Here is a 17,267-nt window from a genome sequence, read left to right on the forward strand (position 1 = left end):
TGCATATATACATAAAATCCATCCATATAAATATCACATTGGAAGTCTAGCTCATATTTTTTAATCAGAAAAAAATATCTGCTCTAAAAGATAAAATTACCAAATTTGTTTTGTAGTTAAAAATGATGATAGATTGCCTTATTAGGGAGGAGATGAATTAAACAAATAAAGACATGGAGAAAAAAATTAAGAGGGATTCAAAGACAAATACTTATTCCTGTTTTACACAGATTAATATTTTAAAAGTATTACTTTTAAAATTTCTATCACCAGTATAACCCACCAACTTTCTGTAAATTTGCTAATGTTTAACTAAGTTAAATAAAGTATTTTAAAAATAACACCTTGGCAAAAAACCTCTTTCATGTGAGAAAATGTGATTGTAAAACACCTGTCTAGTTTAATTGTAATCACATGGTACATTCTGTTTCTGTAACGTGCATCAATAGCATGATAGGAACAACCCCCCTTTGAAAAGGTGGTTCAACCCCACAATATTTTAAGCTGATGTGGACAACTAAAGTGTATTTTACCCAGTGACATATAGAACGATGCTGCGGGAAGCATTGCTGTGTGTCTTGGCCTTCTGTATTTGTGTCCGTGCAGATGACAATGCCAAGAACAACACTGACACTATAGAAAGAACACTTATTGAAGACATTGAAATAGCCAGGGGGACTGTCATTGTAAGTATATCATATTTACTATATTTTATTTTGGTTTTCATTGCAGTTAAAACATGTTAACAGTAACTTTGTAATGCTGTATGCTTTGGCTTACTCCAACTATGAAATTAGTCTTATGAAATTAAATAGCTTTTTGGAAGTGATAGAGGCCGATTCAATTCTGCCGAGAATAACGCGGTTTTAGCAGTTTTACCGCTAATACGGTAATTTCAACGGTGGATTTTTACTTGCGGCTCCCTGAGCTGCCAGATGAAATCCAGGTTAAAATGACCATATTAACGGTAATACTGTTAACGTCGCGATATTCGCGGCAAAATTGAATCGGACCCATAATGTTTGATAAAATAATAAATAATAAAACAAAAAATATTGTAGAAAGAGATAATTTTAAGACAAACATAATGAACAGCTAATGAGTAACCTGTTCTAAGAGATCACCTCTCAGGTTGCGACTGCTCAGCCAGTTAAATATTATACTGCCCTCCACTATTATAAGCTCTCTTTTACAGACAACTTATCAGCTATGAAGTGTGGGACATGTAATACAATTATACTATATTAGATGCTGTTTATTGTAGCACCAGAGGTTTCCTGCTAACTACTAAGCCTCTGAAGGTTTTAGTAGTGATGAGAATTGGTGAGAGTCTTGTATTGGTTCTTTGTAAACCAAGGCAGCAAAGCAGGAATTATAATGAACAATGTCAACTCCAGTCTTAAATGCAATATTGTGATCTCAGATGTAACTTCCTCAATGAACTCATCATTTACTGGTCCATGCTATAAAAGGTGACCATGTGTTTCTTAGCATGTACAACCCATCCCCATTAACAACTGCATTTAATTATGTGATAAAATTTGGGCCATAGACACTGACAATGTTTTATACATATGTACAACAAGGCACATTCTTATTTGATGTTTTTAATACATCAGTTTGGTTTTAGTTGTGGGCGGCAGACCCACCTGCATTTATGATGTAAGATGAGAGCTAGCTAAGGGGGTAAAACCATACAGTTTTTGCCATAATGAAATGGACACTGTCCATAAATCCCTATAACCCTATGTCCTAGGCAGCAAGCATTATAATGTAAGGTACCCTGTCTGGGTAATATCACTGGGAGTCCAGTGGACGCACTATACAACTTAAAGTCATGTATGATCGTATGTTTACCTCGCTCCCACTGTGACACACACAAAAATAAAGGGATATTTGACAGAAACATTACTTACTTAGAAAAGATTATCTGTTTTGAACTTGTCTTCTTAAATTAAACAATGCTCCTCCTAGTTCCTAGAAATGCTTTGTTCTACGGTTGTTATTTGAAACATATAAGCAAATATTCCATAATAATACATATGGTCATATATAATGTATTACTGGGCTTCCTGTGATTCACCCTTCCAGATAGAGAACCGTACTACGCACTGCAATTGGTTATTCCTTAATAAAAATATTAAAAAATAAAACAGTGCTCTGCATGTATTTTGATAGTCTACCATATTAAAGTGGCCCAGGTGAAAAGTTTATATTAATAAACAACCAGACACCTGCCTGTTAATGTTATGGCTATTTGACAGTAATCTCCTGTGTTTTTTTGCCTTTAATTCATGAAAAGTTTATTTTGCTATAATTATTTTGCAGGCACCTAGTGTTGTAGGATGTGGAATAAAGAGTAAGCCGGAGCTTTACAAATTCATGATGGAGATCTGGGGACTGTAGTATCCTTTTATTTTAGATTTTATTGTAATGCTGTCTGTAACTGACTACACCTGACATCATTGGATATAAAGTCTACCCATTCACTAGGAACCAGTTACATCCCTAAGAATGCAGCCTATCACTTTACTAGGAACCAGTGACATCCCTGAGAATGCAGCCTATCACTTTACAAGGAACCAGTGACGTCCCTAAGAATGCAGCCTATCACTTTACTAGGAACCAATGACATCCCTAAGAATGCAGCCTATCACTTAACTAGGAACCAGTGACATCCCTAAGAATGCAGCCTATCACTTTGCTAGGAACCAATGACATCCCTAAGAATGCAGCCTATCACTTAACTAGGAACTAGTGACATCCCTGAGAATGCAGCCTATCACTTTTCTAGGAACCAGTGACATCCCTGAGAATGCAGCCTATCACTTTGCTAGGAACAAGTGACATCCCTAAGAATGCAGCCTATCACTTTACTAGGAACCAGTGACATCCCTGAGAATGCAGCCTATCACTTTACTAGGAACCAGTGACATCCCTGAGAATGCAGCCTATCACTTTACTAGGAACCAGTGACATCCCTGAGAATGCAGCCTATCACTTTTCTAGGAACCAGTGACATCCCTGAGAATGCAGCCTATCACTTTGCTAGGAACCAGTGACATCCCTAAGAATGCAGCCTATCACTTTACTAGGAACCAGTGACATCCCTGAGAATGCAGCCTATCACTTTACTAGGAACCAGTGACATCCCTGAGAATGCAGCCTATCACTTTACTAGGAACCAGTGACATCCCTGAGAATGCAGCCTATCACTTTACTAGGAACCAGTGACATCCCTGAGAATGCAGCCTATCACTTTACTAGGAACCAGTGACATTCCTAAGAATGCAGTCTATCACTTTACTAGGAACCAGTGACATCCCGAAGAATGCAGCCTATCACTTTGCTAGGAACCAATGACATCCCTAAGAATGCAGCCTATCACTTAACTAGGAACCAGTGACATCCCTGAGAATGCAGCCTATCACTTTTCTAGGAACCAGTGACATCCCTAAGAATGCAGCCTATCACTTTTCTAGGAACCAGTGACATCCCTAAGAATGCAGCCTATCACTTTACTAGGAACCAGTGACATCCCTGAGAATGCAGCCTATCACTTTACTAGGAACCAATGACATCCCTAAGAATGCAGCCTATCACTTAACTAGGAACCAGTGACATCCCTAAGAATGCAGCCTATCACTTTGCTAGGAACCAATGACATCCCTAAGAATGCAGCCTATCACTTAACTAGGAACTAGTGACATCCCTGAGAATGCAGCCTATCACTTTTCTAGGAACCAGTGACATCCCTGAGAATGCAGCCTATCACTTTGCTAGGAACAAGTGACATCCCTAAGAATGCAGCCTATCACTTTACTAGGAACCAGTGACATCCCTGAGAATGCAGCCTATCACTTTACTAGGAACCAGTGACATCCCTGAGAATGCAGCCTATCACTTTACTAGGAACCAGTGACATCCCTGAGAATGCAGCCTATCACTTTTCTATGAACCAGTGACATCCCTGAGAATGCAGCCTATCACTTTGCTAGGAACCAGTGACATCCCTAAGAATGCAGCCTATCACTTTACTAGGAACCAGTGACATCCCTGAGAATGCAGCCTATCACTTTACTAGGAACCAGTGACATCCCTGAGAATGCAGCCTATCACTTTACTAGGAACCAGTGACATCCCTGAGAATGCAGCCTATCACTTTACTAGGAACCAGTGACATCCCTAAGAATGCAGCCTATCACTTTACTAGGAACCAGTGACATCCCTGAGAATGCAGCCTATCACTTTACTAGGAACCAGTGACATTCCTAAGAATGCAGTCTATCACTTTACTAGGAACCAGTGACATCCCTAAGAATGCAGCCTATCACTTTACTAGGAACCAGTGACATCCCTGAGAATGCAGCCTATCACTTTACTAGGAACCAGTGACATTCCGAAGAATGCAGCCTATCACTTTGCTAGGAACCAATGACATCCCTAAGAATGCAGCCTATCACTTAACTAGGAACCAGTGACATCCCTGAGAATGCAGCCTATCACTTTTCTAGGAACCAGTGACATCCCTAAGAATGCAGCCTATCACTTTTCTAGGAACCAGTGACATCCCTAAGAATGCAGCCTATCACTTTACTAGGAACCAGTGACATCCCTAAGAATGCAGCCTATCACTTTACTAGGAACCAGTGACATCCCTGAGAATGCAGCCTATCACTTTACTAGGAACCAGTGACATCCCTGAGAATGCAGCCTATCACTTTACTAGGAACCAGTGACATCCCTGAGAATGCAGCCTATCACTTTACTAGGAACCAGTGACATCCCTAAGAATGCAGCCTATCACTTTACTAGGAACCAGTGACATCCCTGAGAATGCAGCCTATCACTTTACTAGGAACCAGTGACATCCCTAAGAATGCAGCCTATCACTTTACTAGGAACCAGTGACATCCCTGAGAATGCAGCCTATCACTTTACTGGGAACCAGTGACACCCCTAAGAATGCAGCCTATCACTTTACTAGGAACCAGTGACATCCCTAAGAATACAGCCTATCACTTTGCTAGGAACCAGTGACATCCCTAAGAATGCAGCCTATCACTTTACTAGGAACCAGTGACATCCCTGAGAATGCAGCCTATCACTTTACTAGGAACCAGTGACATCCCTAAAAATGCAGCCTATCACTTTACTAGGAACCAGTGACATCCCTAAGAATGCAGCCTATCACTTTACTAGGAACCAGTGACATCCCTAAGAATGCAGCCTATCACTTTACTAGGAACCAGTGACATCCCTGAGAATGCAGCCTATCACTTTACTAGGAACCAGTGACACCCCTGAGAATGCAGCCTATCACTTTACTAGGAACCAGTGACATCCCTGAGAATGCAGCCTATCACTTTACTAGGAACCAGTGACATCCCTAAGAATACAGCCTATCACTTTGCTAGGAACCAGTGACATCCCTAAGAATGCAGCCTATCACTTTACTAGGAACCAGTGACATCCCTAACAATGCAGCCTATCACTTTACTAGGAACCAGTGACATCCCTAACAATGCAGCCTATCACTTTACTAGGAACCAGTGACATCCCTAAGAATGCAGCCTATCACTTTACTAGGAACCAGTGACATCCCTAACAATGCAGCCTATCACTTTACTAGGAACCAGTGACATCCCTGAGAATGCAGCCTATCACTTTACTAGGAACCAGTGACATCCCTAAGAATGCAGCCTATCACTTTACTAGGAACCAGTGACATCCCTAAGAATGCAGCCTATCACTTTACTAGGAACCAGTGACATCCCTAAGAATGCATCCTATCACTTTACTAGGAACCAGTGACATCCCTGAGAATGCAGCCTATCACTTTACTAGGAACCAGTGACATCCCTAAGAATGCATCCTATCACTTTACTAGGAACCAGTGACATCCCTGAGAATGCAGCCTATCACTTTACTAGGAACCAGTGACATCCCTGAGAATGCAGCCTATCACTTTACTAGGAACCAGTGACATCCCTGAGAATGCAGCCTATCACTTTACTAGGAACCAGTGACATCCCTAAGAATGCAGCCTATCACTTTACTAGGAACCAGTGACATCCCTGAGAATGCAGCCTATCACTTTACTAGGAACCAGTGACATCCCTAAGAATACAGCCTATCACTTTACTAGGAACCAGTGACATCCCTAAGAATGCAGCCTATCACTTTACTAGGAACCAGTGACATCCCTGAGAATGCAGCCTATCACTTTACTAGGAACCAGGGACATCCCTGAGAATGCAGCCTATCACTTTACTAGGAACCAGTGACATCCCTAAGAATGCAGCCTATCACTTTACTAGGAACCAGTGACATCCCTGAGAATGCAGCCTATCACTTTACAAGGAACCAGTGACGTCCCTAAGAATGCAGCCTATCACTTTACTAGGAACCAGTGACATCCCTAAGAATGCAGCCTATCACTTTACTAGGAACCAGTGACATCCCTAAGAATGCAGCCTATCACTTTACTAGGAACCAGTGACATCCCTAAGAATGCAGCCTATCACTTTACTAGGAACCAGTGACATCCCTAAGAATGCAGCCTATCACTTTACTAGGAACCAGTGACATCCCTAAGAATGCAGCCTATCACTTTACTAGGAACCAGTGACATCCCTAAGAATGCAGCCTATCACTTTACTAGGAACCAGTGACATCCCTAAGAATGCAGCCTATCATTTCACTATGAACCAGTGACATCACTGAGAATTCAGCCTATCACTTTACTAGGAACCAGTGACATCCCTGAGAATGCAGCCTATCACTTTACTAGGAACCAGTGACATCCCTAAGAATGCAGCCTATCACTTTACTAGGAACCAGTGACATCCCTGAGAATGCAGCCTATCACTTTACTAGGAACCAGTGACACCCCTGAGAATGCAGCCTATCACTTTACTAGGAACCAGTGACATCCCTAAGAATGCAGCCTATCACTTTGCTAGGAACCAGTGACATCCCTAAGAATGCAGCCTATCACTTTACTAGGAACCAGTGACATCCCTGAGAATGCAGCCTATCACTTTACTAGGAACCAGTGACATCCCTAAGAATGCAGCCTATCACTTTGCTAGGAACCAGTGACATCCCTAAGAATGCAGCCTATCACTTTACTAGGAACCAGTGACATCCCTAAGAATGCAGCCTATCACTTTACTAGGAACCAGTGACATCCCTAAGAATGCAGCCTATCACTTTACTAGGAACCAGTGACATCCCTAAGAATGCAGCCTATCACTTTACTAGGAACCAGTGACATCCCTAAGAATGCAGCCTATCATTTCACTATGAACCAGTGACATCACTGAGAATTCAGCATATAATTTCACTATAAACCGGTGACATCACTGAGAATTCAACCTATCATTTCACTATGAAGGTGTTTGAGTGGTCACTGGTTCCTAGTGAATTGGTAGCCTATGTTCTAAAATATTGTTACAGCCCACCAAACGGTTGCTTTACCCTCCTCCCAAGAGAACATGTAATTGTACACGCTCACTGGTGCTGCCAGTTTGACATGCAAACTCCATCTAACATTGGGTGCATTTGTGCAAAGATACATGATAGCATTTTGCATTGTGTGTGTGTGTGTGTGTGTGTGTATGTGTTAGCTGGACCAGGGAGCAGGGGGGACATGGGCCTGTCCCATATTGGGCTGGGTCACTGGGCTACCTAATTTTATTTTTTCCTTTAAAATGTTCCTAATAGGCTACTGAGCCAATTCCGCCCCGCCCATCTAAAATTTCCATCCAGCCCCTGTATGTGTGCAATTTGCAGTTTTGTAACTGCTCTCTCTTGTATATGCTATGTAGATGGGTTCAAACAGTAGAGCCACAGACAGTGCAGCTAGTAGCTATGCCATATAAAAATCCACTTGTACTTATTTAAAATCACCTCCTGATTTATTTTAGGCCCTCTTTGCTGATTCTATTCTTTGTTACTTTGTCCCCACTATATTTGAAACATTAAAGATTAAAAGCTATACAAAAGTGTAAATACACTGGGTACATTTATGAAAACAAGGTCATAGGGAAAAGGTGGCATTTCCCCTAACAGAAAGATATTTACTTTCATTGTTTATATCATTAATGTAAATTGTATTTCTTTATATCCCAGGGCTTGTAAAGTTATATAAAGTAGTACTTTTATAAAATGTCACTATAATAAATTATTACTTTTTCAGGACATTTGTCCTTGTTTTCAGTGTGCATAAAGTCTATCTGGGGTGCACATATTTTCTTGAAGTGCCCTTGTATTGAAGAGTGAGAGCTATTTGCGTACCCTTATATAACAGCAGCCTAAACAGACTGGATGGATAAAGTGGGTCATTTCCATTGTGTGACAATGTGTTGCAGGCTTAGCCTTGTTATCTATAAAACGGAATGGCATGGAAAATTACATAACTGACAACAAAAACATCTGCTGCAATTTGTGTTTTCTTTAACACTTTATTTTACAGCCATAACCTTGAATATGACTCCAGGGACGATGTTGAACCTCAGATAATTTTCTACAATTACAAAAAAGAAATTCTTAAGGTTTGTATACTATTGCTAGTGCGGGCACGAAAATTAAAACGCAGTATCTTCATTGCCTGATAAGCACCACATAACATCTGAGCAGTTTCTGTAGCTGGTCTAATTGCTCACATGACAGATACTAGATAAATAATAAAGACTTTTATTAAGAGCTCCAGTTGTTTTCCAGCTGGCCCTACGTATTTCATGCTGCTTATTACAAGCTGTCAGACCAAAAAATCTGCCTGTGAGACAACAACAGGGCAAAACCACTAATTTCCATAGTAAAACATCTTTAAAAAAAAAAAAAAAAGCGCTGTGTTTGTTCTGGGACAAAACTGCAGCAGATAAACCTTCTCGTGTGACACCTCCAGGAGTTATGATAAATGAAGTTTAAGGGGTATATTTAGCAATCTGCGAGGTTCCGGCGGGTTTGAAAAGTGGAGATGTTTCTTATAACAATCAAGCTGATTCTAGTTCTCATTTATTTAGTACATTCTACAAAATGATTGCTGGAATCTGATTGGTTGCTATAGGCAACATCTCCACTTTTCAAACCTACCGGAAACTTGCAGCTTGATACTTTTACCCCTAAGTCTTATATTCCACCACTAAAGTGATAGCAACAATATATAATGATATACATTTTAATGATATCTCTGGAGAGCAGTTACAGAATTATTACTATGCAATACACATTTTATTAATGAATTAAATAGTACATTTCATTATATTGAATTTGCACAAAACTATTAAAACGCATCTTCTCATTTCCTTTAATGTGACTGCAATTATTTGCTGTGAGAATTATTATAGAAAAAACAGATATTATTGCTTTCCTCTTATACATTTTTTATATGTTAAATCCCGATATAGTATTTAGGTCTTAAATAGTGAAATTAATCTGACTCCAACTATACTCTATATTGATATACATATTACTGTGTGCTCAAAATATGCCATGCATCCTATACAGCAAATATTATATATACTTATTTACTTTTAATCATAAGCAATCTTAGAATATGTGTTTATAAAAACTTTTTTTTTCAAAAATACTGATTTGTAATGAAAGTATATATATTAATCTTAGTGTTTTCAAGTTATACTGAAAGTGAGGACAAATTTTTTCAAGGCGAACTAAGCCAAACAGCTTAAAAGCTTAAATGTTCATAAATAAAGCATTAAGACAACTTGAATTATTTACTCTGATCCTGAATTTCTATTGCAGCTTGTTATTAATTAAAGCCTATGAAGTGTTTTCTTGTCCTCCATTAAAAAGAACAAAAACCGAGGCATTGCTAAAGCCTTGTGCTTAGGACAAGAGAGCCTATCTTATCCATACCCACTTTGTTGCCTGATTCCATTGTATCTGTTATCTTACGTCTATCCCTGCTGACTTCTCACATGCATCTTGTCAGGACTTTTGTATTTTATCTGCACTAATGTCTGCCTCATGCCAGTTCCAATACACCTGTTCTTTCATCGTCTCCTCTATGCATGGTCAGCTGTCTACTCCAATGTCTCTCTACTGCCTCTTCAGCTGCCTATCTCAGTGTGCCTAGCCTACTGTCTGTCCTGTGCATGGTACAATGCCTCACTTTTGCCTTATTATTATCATTTATTTATAAGGCGTCACAAGAGTTCTGCAGCACCGTACAGTAGGTGGGAAGAAATGGGTGAACAATGCAAATAACATAACATAATATAACATGACACAATTGGCAAGACATAATATAAAACAATAACACAGTGGTAACAGATAACAGGTTACATGGTAGAGTGCAGACATGGGGGAGGTCAAGGGAGGGATGTGGCAGCAGAGTAGAGCAAGATAAAACTGGCTAACCGGCCAGAGAATGAACTTGTCTAATTCTTTTGTCTTCCCTTGCCTGGCCAAGGCTCTACTAACAACAAGTATATTTCTTGTTAATTAATTATAATGGCAACAGAATCTCGCTTTTGACATAAAGCTCATAGGACAGCAATGGGACTTACTGGATCGTTTATTTCACTGTGGCATAGTACAGACTGACACATTACATTATCCATTCAGGATCTGCCTATATTGAGCCTTACCAGCAAGCACTGTACCAGTAAGATCTTGTGACAAAACGGACATTATATATTGGACTAAGTTAGCTGTTGAATTGGATGCATTGAGCTATATGAGACATTTTCCAGCACCTTGAATGTACTTTATTTTGGTTATGTGCAGTCACGATTTTGTGAATGTTTTATGTGTCTAGGAGCTTCAATAAGAATGTTTTATCCATGTTTATTATTCTAGGGTATATTGGAGTATCTGTATTTGTTTTATGTTTTTTTTAATAAAACCAATTTTAATATATTATTAGAAAAGGTGGTATATTTGTGAAGGTCATTATAACCATTAAACTGAAGCCCCCCTAAAGCATTGCCCATTATTAGAGACAGCTATCCATATCGTTACATAAAGGCATTATATTGAACATAAAATATTTTCGTAGTCAATGAGCGCCTATTTCTATCTTTAATAATATGTTTAAGGGAGGGAACCCGATCTAATAGAGCTACTCTTGCTACCCAAGAAGGAGCGCAGTCCCCTATATCTGTTTATAACAGGGTCTCCCCCATGCCTGCTCCACTGTCTCCTAAATTACCCTATCAATGTACCCCCATACCTGTTTTGCCAAGTCAAAAAATATTCCTCTGAGGCTTGATTTTGCACCAACATATACCACTTCTTCCCAATGTCTCCCATGTCTTTTTGCATGAAGTTGAGGAGCAGAGCTATTCTCTTGCTGACTGGTGATCAGTCATGGCTACCTTTAGCTCTTCTTCCATGTATAGTTTTACTCTATGTATGCAAACCTGCACTTTTATACTTATTTTCTCTAGTGTTTTATCACCACCACCTCATTAACCTAAGAGTTATCTCATTCAGTAGTAGTGCAGTTTGACTTCCATATTTTCCCTAGCAGTCAATGGCCCAGTCACAGATGCAAACTCTGTGACCCTCATTGTTGTACCAGATTGAAAAAGCAAAGTGCACAACTCTAATATAATAACCAGAGTTCTTCTGGGAAAACAGCTAAATATCAAAGCATAGCATGTCAGTTATTTCCATTCAATATTACAATGACATCAGTGGCAACACCCCTGTCTGTAAATCCACCAATTTATGCAGGAGCCTATAAGAGCTATCGTCAGCCCACATCCTACATTTCCAATTAAACCAATTACCTCTATATTTTTTTAGGTGGTGAAAATAAGAAGCAAGACAGCTGACGAGATTTCTGCAATCCTGGATGAAGCAGGATTTTACAAGAAATCACAGAAAGGAGAAGAGGTTCCAAAGGAATTCCAGCACCTTCCACTGAAAGCACCAAGGGACGAGCTGTGAACCTTCTGATGCACTGATGAGGTTAACCAAGAAATACGCAGACTTCTTATGTACCCCACAGCAATAAACTGAACACTGTTCCCATAGCAAAAAGGGAATTTGTGTAATCTTGTCTTTTTATAATAAACTATTTGTAATCACATTTATAGGACAATTGTATTGTTTCTCAAAATCAAACTTAATTAAATAATTGTATTCCTGCTGATAATGAACATTTCACAGCAGTGAAACCAGCACATATGAAGATGAAACAGCATGGTGGCTTAGTGGCTAGCACTTCTGCCTTACAGCACTGGGGTCATGAGTTCAATTCCTGACCATGGCCTTAACTGTGTGGAGTTTGTATGTTCTCTCCATGCTTGCGTGGGTTTCCTCCGGGCAGGGCTGCCAAGAGGAATTCAGGGCCCCGGTACAATAAATTCATGGGGCCCCCCTCATAGTTGAGTATGGTAAAAAAAATTGCGCCGCCGTTTCAGAGGTGTGGTCATGCATTTGGGGGAGCGGCAAATGCACCATTGGGGTGTGGCTAATACATCAAAATCACTAGGCTCTCAATTCACCCGAGCGTCACATATGTCCAAGCACTCCTGACTTTCAGGACATCTAGCACCAAAATGTAGTATAGAAAAAATGCAGTGTGTACACAAAGAGTTCAGTCTTGGCCTCCACCTTATATTGGGCACAACACTCACCAAAAATATACATTGTCCTTACTAGAATCACAACATTTCACATACTGTCCTGCTCTCTCCTACCTGTTCTTCTCACTTTCACCACCTGTTGCTGCATGTTTCTCTAGTTGCGGCTTGTCTGGATCCTGGAATGCTGGGGGCCCTATTTGGAAAAAAAGAGCTACATTTAGATAATTCCAAACAACCCTGGCGTTAAATAAATACCATCCACGATTAATAATTAGGCCTTCCTCCAGCTCCAATATTACAATAATGTGCCCCTTCATCATCGCCATGCCTTATGATCACACTGCGCCCTCCATGCTGCTTTTGCCCCCTTCATCACACTATACTCTGCTGCTCCCCCCCCCTTTTTCAATCCCACTGTGCCATGCCTCCGCCCCTTTTTAACCCCACTGTGCCATGCTGATCCCTGTTTATTAACCCCACTGTGCCATGCTGCTTTTCTGTTTTTTAACCCCTCTGTGCTCCCCCTCATTTTTTAACCCCTTTGTCATGCTGCTTCCCCGTTTTTAACCCCTTTGTCATGCTGCTTCCCCGTTTTTAACCCCTCTGACATGCTGCTTCCCCGTTTTTTAACCCCTCTATGCCCCCCTCATTTTTTAACCCCTCTGACATGCTGCTTTCCCGTTTTTTAACCCCTCTGTCATGCTGCCCCCCGTTTTTTAACCCCTTTGTGCTCCCCCTCATTTTGTAACCCCTCTGACATGCTGGTTTCCAGTTTTTTAACCCCTCTGTGCTCCCCCTCATTTTTTAACCCCTCTGTCATGCTGCTTCCCCGTTTTTTAACCCCTCTATGCCCCCCTCATTTTTTAACCCCTCTGACATGCTGCCCCCCCCCCCCGTTTTTTAACCCCTCTGTGCCCCCCCTCGTTTTCCTCCCTTCACTTACCTTTTCTCCTCTCTTGGTCTTCTCTGCTGCTCTGTGCTCCATTGCTCCAGACTGACTGAATGCTGGGCATGACATGGTGACATCACACCCGGCATTCAGACAGTCTGAATAGAGCACAGAGCAGCAGAGAGGAGGGATGCCGGCTCCGCGATCAGGTGAGTATGTTTTTTCTTTTTTTTAAACTAGAAAAAATAGCAGCAGCGCAAGGGCCCGGGCCCCCTGACATGCCGGCCCGGGTAATTAGTACCCGCTCCCCCCATCTCTCGGCGGCCCTGCCTCCGGGTGCTCCGGTTTCCTCCCACACTCCAAAAACATACTGGTAGGTTTATTGGCTGCTAACAAATTGACCCTAGTCTGTGTGTCTGTCTCTGTCTCTGTCTGTGTGTGTGTCTGTGTGTGTGTGTAGGTTAGAGAATTTAGATTGTAAGCCCCAATGGGGCAGGGACTGATATGAGTGAGTTCTCTGTACAGCGCTGCGGAATTAGTGGCGCTATATAAATAAATGATGATGATGATGATAAAACAGAACATACTGTAGGGATCATTGATCCCTATGAAGAGCAGCTCGGAGGCACACAAGCATTCACAACAAATATATGATGGATCATGTAACTCCATTTGTGCTGTACTCCAACACTGGGCAAATAGACTAATTTAATAGTAAATTAATATTGACTTATTCAATAATATACCAAAGACTGCATATACATTAGATATTCAGTGGCTTCCAATGTGCAGTGTCATCAGGTCGGGATTAAAACACAGAAAAAAACAACCAGTCTGTAAAAAGCGCTCAAGGCTGTAACATAGATAAATGTGCAAGAAGAAGCATAAGTCACCAGAAAGAACAGGATCACTCCAGAATCAAGACATAAATTAGTGTTGACCTGTGTTTTTTTACCCATTGGGCAAGTTGCAGCTTGGTCGGTAGGGAGTGGTAATGTCACCGGCTGTAGTTACCAAATAGGCTTACTAAACACTTGAAATATTAATGAAATACATAGAAAGGTTTTTCTGTTGAATATATTTACATATTTCCTTTTGTTTTTTCCAGTTAGTGTGAACCAAACACCTGTTATTCCTGATGAAAGAGGGAGAACTGGACAGAGAAGCATAAGAAGTATATAATCAACACACATGAGAATCACCACAAATAATGCATTAACAATCCATATTTATTACAAAATTTAAAAGCAAACAGTGGACAGAAACGCCTGAGCTGTTCTTCATTGTAGGTACCACATTTTGCTTTTATATTTTGTAATTGACAATACATGAAGTATTTATTTCTGGTGATATTTCTCTTGTGCAGTTTACCTCTTGGATGAGCTGCAGTCTCAGACTACTGTGAATCCTCTCTTGTCATACACTGGGAGGTTGTGAGTGCCTACACTGGTACTAAGAATGCCTAGGGTAGTATCACCTGTAAATAAGAACCTGGGGCCTGATTCATTAAGGATCTTAACTAAAGAAACTTCTTATTTTAATCTCCTGGACAAAACCAAGTTACAATGCAAGGGGTGCAAATTAGTATTCTGTTTTGCACTTACGTTAAATACTGACTGTTTTTTCATGTAGCACACAAATATCAACTTTAAATTTCAGTGTAAAAATAAGCTATCAAGTGTTTGTGTGCTACATGAAAAAACAGTCAGTATTTAAGTTATGTGCAAAACAGAATAATAATTTGCACCCCTTGCATTGTAACTTGGTTTTGTCCAGGAGACTAAAATAAGAAGTTTCTTAAGTTAAGATCCTTAATGAATAAGGCCCCTGATCATTAGAATTCAGGAAATTTTGGGGAAATAAATACAGTTGCCAAGAAAATGTGGGTGCAGGACTGGGAAATTTGCTGCCTACATATATACAACAACCTTTTTTTTCACAGCAAAGTCCTGATGTCTCTCAGAAAAAGGGGCGTGGTCTATTTAATTTGGACTTGTCCTCTGCAAATTGAGTGTGTGGTCTAGGTGCATTTATTAGTTTTGTCCTGATTTTTTTTTTATTCAGGAATGTCAGGAAGTATACTCTGCTTATTCAGTGGGGATTCTCAATATGAGCGCTCAGGATTTCAGAGCAGGATGGGAAGTGACAGCTGCAAAGAGGTATACACAGCTGCCCAAAATAACTAGCTGAAGGTCGTCTTATCTCATATAAGCAGCTTCTCATAATATAATGTGGAAAAAATAGAAGAATGTGCATGGAGCACAATATCAGAGGCTGGTGTAATAAACTACAAACTACACAATAATTGGTGCTATGATACTTTTTACATGTCGCAAATTTATTATAGGTCAAGGTAGGTATTACTGTGGAAGGACTACCGCTGTTCAGCTGCTTCTTCAGGTCTCATCTGGTTATGCTAAATGCGGTCTCACCTGGGACCAGAAGCTGAATAATATAGGCTGGAAATTTAAGTAGCACTGTAGCTAACTCAGTCTGATTTATTTCTTGTCTTCTTGAAATGCTTTTTCGATTAAAAAAAAACAAACAGCTGGAAGGTGTGCCAATCGCTGACTGCTGCACCTAAAATATTGAAAACCTTTTACAACCTTGAACGTGTGAAGTTATTAATCCAAACTACGTTTGGTGCCACTGTGTCAAGGGTATTGAGTGTTTCATGGTTTCATAAATAAGACACTGATACCTTACATTGTAATCATTTTGGCTTTGCTGGAAAACAGTTTCCAAGAGTTTGATTCTGATGCAGTTGAAATCTTGAATATGAAACAGTTTGAATTTAGATACTTTTTTTACTACACATTTCTCATTTTAAGGTGTAGGTTCAATTCGGCGCAAGGTGTTGCGAACATTGCCTGAATGTTCAGAGACGCCTATTCACAGCCATTATGGTAGGAATCTCTGCTCATCTTTCTGCACAATTCTAGAATAGAAGCAGAGATTTCTGACATAACATTGGCGCAATGTCTCTCTGTGGACGTTTCAGAGACAATTATCGCTAAATTGAATCTCCCCCTAAGAGATTGGTTTATTGGTAATTGCTAAAATAGTGTTTATTCTTTTTGCTACTTGATTATATCTTGTCAACATGAATGTAACAACCTTTCAAGTGGGGCAAAAGCTCCACTTATGGGAAGAGCAATAGCAACATCCCAGCATGTCTGAGTTCCAGAGATTGGACTACTGTGATTGAGGCAGATGATTGAGAGAACACTGATTGCTGCGAAAACGGTTGTTGGTTTAGAGCTGGTACCACAGGGAAGATCTGAGCTAACAACATCAGGGGAGCTGGTATGGATCCTCCTTGCTGAACTATTGGTCTTTGATAACTCATTAGTAAAGCAGAGTCTAAATGCAAAGAGATGTTTGAGGAGTTTGTTGTTTTTAAAGAAATACATAAGTAGAGACATGCTGGAACCTATAACAGATGAAGTAGAGAAGTATGAAAAGAATTGTTGAACCTTTGCTGTGTGTAAGGTGAAAAAAATGTATCAATAAGTTGAATTCTGTATCAGAGGGCATGCTGTTGTGAAATGGATTAAATTGATTCTAGCGTTATGGATAAGAGAAATGATTTTGATGAAGAATGAGTTTAATTTGGGTTTAGGTAGTATCCAAGATAACTAAATTGTGGCAGAATAATGAGGAGTGATTAAACACAGTAGCCGGGTAAACGCCAACGCGCGTTTCGCTACATGCTTTTTCAAGGCCTTCATTATTCTGCCACAATTTAGTTATCTTGGATACCACCTAAACCCTGTATGGGTTATAGACTAGCATGAGTGTGTGTGCGTGTATGA

General features: G+C 40.1%; 1 protein-coding gene across 1 annotated transcript; it reads left to right on the forward strand.

Moving 5' to 3' along the window:
* The first annotated feature begins 365 nt into the window (after positions 1-365).
* LOC142108957 (selenoprotein M-like) lies at positions 366-12,012 on the forward strand. The gene is made up of 4 exons (XM_075192934.1): positions 366-686; positions 2,329-2,405; positions 8,480-8,558; positions 11,779-12,012. The coding sequence occupies exons 1-4, from the start codon at positions 552-554 to the stop codon at positions 11,920-11,922; spliced, it is 435 nt and encodes a 144-aa protein (XP_075049035.1). The 5' UTR covers positions 366-551; the 3' UTR covers positions 11,923-12,012.
* Positions 12,013-17,267: the final 5,255 nt, after the last annotated feature.

Source organism: Mixophyes fleayi, chromosome 1, assembly GCF_038048845.1.
Source record: "Mixophyes fleayi isolate aMixFle1 chromosome 1, aMixFle1.hap1, whole genome shotgun sequence".
In the NCBI taxonomy this organism is placed as follows: domain Eukaryota; kingdom Metazoa; phylum Chordata; class Amphibia; order Anura; family Limnodynastidae; genus Mixophyes; species Mixophyes fleayi.